At 43.0% G+C, this 5265-nt stretch overlaps 1 protein-coding gene across 1 annotated transcript in view; it reads right to left on the minus strand.

The window, feature by feature from the left end:
- The window catches only part of MCM3 (minichromosome maintenance complex component 3), a 17691-nt gene extending 16030 nt beyond the window's left edge, over positions 1-1661 (minus strand). The window contains exons 1-2 of the mRNA XM_007451924.1: positions 1509-1661; positions 397-509 (exon numbers count right to left, since the gene is read on the minus strand). Of these exons, the coding sequence (XP_007451986.1) occupies positions 397-509; positions 1509-1586 (191 nt within the window). The 5' untranslated portion in view covers positions 1587-1661. The remainder of the gene's footprint in view (positions 1-396; positions 510-1508) is intronic.
- Between the last annotated feature and the right edge of the window lie 3604 nt (positions 1662-5265).

Genomic DNA, 5265 nt, shown 5'->3' on the forward strand with positions numbered 1-5265 from the left:
AAAAAAAAAAAAAAAAAAAAAAAATGACCCACAAAACAGAAGTGGACATTCTTAGATCATCAAAGCTTTGACGGCAAAATCTAGCTTCTACTTTCTCCTGCCATCCTACAAGGCCCAGTACAATACATCAGAACTGAGGGCCAACTTTTAATTCAATGATGGAGAAATGATACTCAGTTAAACATGGAAGACGGAGCTCTTGAGAAGAAAATGTCCACCACCTACTTTGGGAAGAGAGGTAAAAAAACATAGGAGCTGGTGAGACACTAAGGGCTTCAGGGTCAAAAACATTTCATCCAGGTCCTCTCCTGTGAAGCCTGCTCCAATCCAGGGAAGAGAGGGGAGACATTCTCACTCAGGGCCAGGATGTGCCCTTGGAGACTCCCAACCACTCACCGGTTAGCCCTTTTCTCGTTTTTCCTACGCAGGTCATTCACGTTGACAATCAACCGGTACTGGTTGTCACTAATCAGCTCCCGAACTTTGCTTTGATAAATTCCCTGGTCTTCCTGCAAAATAGCCACCGCATGCCACAGCAGCCACAAATTCAAAAATCAGATGTTTTTCAACAGAGGCAGCTCTCACAGCAAGAAAAATATATCCATCTCTGCGGCACATCTGAACCCCAATTTCTCCCACGTTTTCACTCACTAGCCTCGGATTCCAAATACGCCCTAAGAGGCCAGTGTATGAATTATAATGACTTCCTCAAGGTCCATATTATTCCTATTATCACCAACAGCTCTTCTGTGTGCAGTCATTTCTCAACCTTTAATGGGGAATTAAAACCAGCTCGTAAGTCTACGAGGACAACAAATAAAAACTTTGTCAAAGTGTAAATTAAACGGACTTTTAATATGCATATCAAAGTGACTTTTCCTTGCAGAATTTTGTATGGAATGAAAATATTTCATTTCCCTATCATCTGTATAATATAAAAAGAGTTCCTACATCCGGACCTAGGAGTAGGGAGCCTTAGCTACATTTACAAACAGCACTATCAACACTTCAAGATGTTTTTACCGACGTTCCACGGCTGTCAGTCTTAAATTGCATGTAAAACCCCCTTTATCTGCATACCAATACTCTTTCTCCGCAACCCACTAGATATGTTAAAAGACTGCGACCAAATCTCCGGTTAGGAAGTCGGTCACTAAAACCTGGGGACCCTAAAATGCGGCGGGTCACTACCGTTTTCCTGCCGTCCTTCCCCTCACCCTCCTCTCCAATTAAGAGAGCAGGGAGTGATCAACGTGGTCTTTGCAGCTGGTTTGCACTTGGAGGAAACCTGTTGCCTTTCGCGAGACCCGGCTACCATTTGACCTGGGAAAAGGTCACAGGATCGCTTTTAACCACTGACTCCGCCTCTAGGAAAGCTACGAGTTCAGGGCGGAAGGTCCCGAGCCGCTGCCCCGCAGCTGCAGCCTGGAGCCCCGAGGCCTCCCTCGGCCCCTGCGCGGCCCTGAGGCTCCCAGCGCCCTAGTCTCGCGACCCGGCGCCTCTCTCACCTCGTCGTCCAGGAAGTCCAGGTAGTCTCTCTGCGCCTCTCTCAGCTCCACATCGTCCAGCACCACGGTCCCCGCCATGCTCGCCGCACGGAAACTTCTGCCACCGGAGCCGTGCTGAGGGCCCCTGGCTGACCCTGCCCCGGCGCTAAAACTTCCCAACTTTTCCCGCCAACAAAAGTAACCTTAAGAAAGGGGCGGGGTAGCTTGTAGGGTATTTACATTCTGATTGGCTGAATCCTCTCACGCGAGAATAGAGAGTATCCAATCGAGAGCTGCTTCTTCTCCGAGTTTTCCGCGCGGCACCTCGCTGTGGCGGGAAATGTGCCATCCGGGGCCCTCTCCGCTCCGCCCTTACAGACGGGAAAGCTGAACAATAGGACGAGAGGATGCTAGCGGAGCCCGTTCATTGGGCAGCCGGAGGGCCGGCGAGACCTGGGAGCACTGCATTCTGGGAGTCGTAGTCTTCCCCCTTATTTCCGGATGTTTTATAAGGGTTTTTTTTTTTTCAAGCTGTGCTGCAGAGTAAAGAAACTCAGCCCGGAGATTGGGCTGAAAGTAGACTAGACTAGACGTCAGAGCATGGAGGTTTAGAACGCAGGGAAATAAAAACATAAAGGCAAATCGTTTTAAAAATATATTCAAATCAGGTATGTTTTTCAAACCACCAACCTCTAGTGGCATCCAGGGGGAAAAAGTGAATTTCGAGAATCTGTGGGTGGAAAATAGAATCACAGCATCTTTGGGAGAGGTTCTTTAGTTCAGTGAGACCCGTTTGCCATCTGAATACCATGGCTTGAAGTACCCCATAAAAAACGAAATTCTGGACGTAATTACTACACCATCCTACTTGCCAACGGGTAAGTTAAAGGTTTTCTCGCCTTATGAGAAGATCACAAGTTCTTTTTGAAAAACTTAGTTTATTGAAAGATAATTAGACACAAGGAGAAACAAAAAAGGTGTTTCAAGCCACTCTTAAGTATCGATTAGTAATTAAAATATAGCAATTCTGAAATGATAAATAATTAAAAGACCAATTGCATGCGATTTGTTTCTTTCTTTTTTTTTTTTTTGCGGTACGCAGGCCTCACACTATTGCGGCCTCTCCCATTGCTGAGCACAGGCTCCGGACGCGCAGGCTCAGAGGCCTTGGCTCACGGGCCTAGCCGCTCCGCGGCATGTGGGATCCTCCCGGACCGGGGCCCGAACCTGTGTCCCCTGCATCAACAGGCGGACTCTCAACCACTGCGCCACCAGGGAAGCCCTGTTTCGATTTTTTAGCTTTATTTTTGAGGTGTAATTTATATACAATAAGATTCACAAATCTTACATATACAGCTCAATGAATTTTTATTATGTATACACCCCCGTAACCACCCAGTGCACAGTAAGGAGCCATCGTCCCTAAATGTTTTTTTTTTTTCTTTTTTTGCGGTACGTGGGCCTCTCACTGCTGTGGCCTCTCCCGTTGCGGAGCACAGGCTCCGGACGCGCAGGCCCAGCGGCCATGGCTCACGAGCCCAGCCGCTCCGCGGCATGTGGGATCTTCCCAGACTGGGGCACGAACCCACGTCCCCTGCATTGGCAGGCGGACTCTCAACCACTGCGCCACCAGGGAAGCCCCCTGCATGTATTTTTAATTTTACTGAACAGGACTAGACACCTGGTAATTCTATATTTGAAATTTAGGCCAACTAATTATTAAATTATGTTTGAGGGTCTCCAGGACTCATTGTGCCCTGATAAGTATTTTAAGTATAAGCTGCCTAAACAATATCAATATATATGCCTTCTATTTGTATGTGTGTGTATATATATATATATATATATATATATTTAGTTATTATACGGTTTATAGTTAGCATATTTTTTGTGTCATCCTAGCGGGCAGATACATCAATCCTTAGTCAAAGGAAAAAGGCTGTCATCTGCCTGCTTGCTTCATATATATATATATATATATATATATATAAACAGGCAAAAAAAAAAGAAAAAAGAAAGGAATTCTAGATGAAGATTCTGTTTGCAATTATGTAGTAAGAGACAATTACTCATTAACTTGAGAATACCTTTATCACTTGATCATAATGTCATTTTATGACTATACTGAAGGTAATGCTGACAATATTCTCTTCTCTGGAAACAACTTGAAATTAACACTAAAAGAACCTGGAAGCTTAGTTCAAACAAGAAATCAAATTCTTTCCAATGGAAAGTCCAAAGGAGTAGAAATATAAAAACCAAACCTTTGACTCTAACACACTTTTCTGTGGGCTTTAGTTTTCTCATATAAAAGATGAGGAAATTAGAAAATCTGTAACATTCCATGAACCTATGGCAAATTTGGAAACTGTAAAGACAATTCCTTTTTTTTTTTTTTTTTGTCCGCCGTGCCATGGGGCTTGTAGGATCTTAGTTCCCCGATCAGGGATTGAACCCGGGCCCCCCGGCAGTGAAATCACGGAGTCCCAACCACTGGACTGCCAGGGAATTCCCAACAATTCCTTTTAGAATTTTGGAGTTCAGCACATGGAACCATCCTGCCATGGTTCTGGATTAAGACTTGATTTCCCTTAATGTCTTTATCTTCATCTGTGAAGGACATTCAGATTTATTTTAAATTTTTATTTTATATTGGAGTATAGTTGATTAACAACGTTGTGTTAGTTTCAGGTATACAGCAAAGTGATTCAGTTATACATACACATGTTTCTATTCTTTTTCAAATTCTTTTCCCATTTAGCTTATTACAGAGTACTGAGCAGAGTTCCCTGTGCTATACAGTAGGTCCTTGTTGGTGACACTCAGATATTTAATTGGTATTTCTCCCTTTCATTAGGGCGTGAGATCTTTGAGCAGAGAAAGTGTTTCCTTCGTTATTCCCTGCTCCTCCAAACTGCTCAGAAAGGACAATCAATCAGGTTGCTCAAAGAAAAAAGTTGGGGCATTCGTATGTATGTCATAGAGTCCGGTGGAGCCAACGCCCTCCTCTACCAGAATGAAGAAGCAGGTGTCACCTGATGAGCACGGCATCTATGGTTCCCATATCTGCTTACATTCTTGCTTTTCTTCTGCATCCCTTTTCACTCCACCCTAGACCTAAACCAGTCTCGCTCCTTGTAGAGCAAAAGTATGCAGGAAGCTGGTGAAAAACAGATTGCAAAGTATATGTAATACTTACAGTTTTCCATGTCCTCAAGGACCAAAAAGTCCCAAAGGCACAGAACAAACCCATAATAAAGATTATTTATACTTACTAAGTGATATATATCTTTGTTCAAACCAATGAACAATATTATAAGTTGCAGAACTTTTCAAACAACACCTGTGATTAATAACTAGTATTAATAGCACAGGGAATATAGTCAATAATACTGTAATAACTTTGTATGGTGACAGATGGTAACTAGACTTATCCTGGGGATCATTTTGTAATGTATAAAATGATCAGATCACTATGTGGTACACCTGAACTAATATAATATTGTGAGCCAATTATACTTCAATTTTAAAAATAAATAAATAAAAGTAAAAATAAAAGGAATATTTGGAACACACAAAACCCTAGCTTTAGGCACTCAGGAAAGTGCCATAATCCATTATAGCTTTTTGACATTAAACTCAAAGACCACAAAATTTTGAAGGTCAAAAACTACACCTCTAGGTTTCAGAGCAGCTTAAGGAATAACCTACAGGTCCAGGCTTTCCCTGACCAAGCAGATCTGTTTTCTTCTGTGATATGGACCAATCAGAAGCTTCT

The sequence above is a fragment of the Lipotes vexillifer genome, unplaced genomic scaffold, assembly GCF_000442215.2.
Source record: "Lipotes vexillifer unplaced genomic scaffold, Lipotes_vexillifer_v1.1 scaffold147, whole genome shotgun sequence".
Taxonomy (NCBI): domain Eukaryota; kingdom Metazoa; phylum Chordata; class Mammalia; order Artiodactyla; family Lipotidae; genus Lipotes; species Lipotes vexillifer.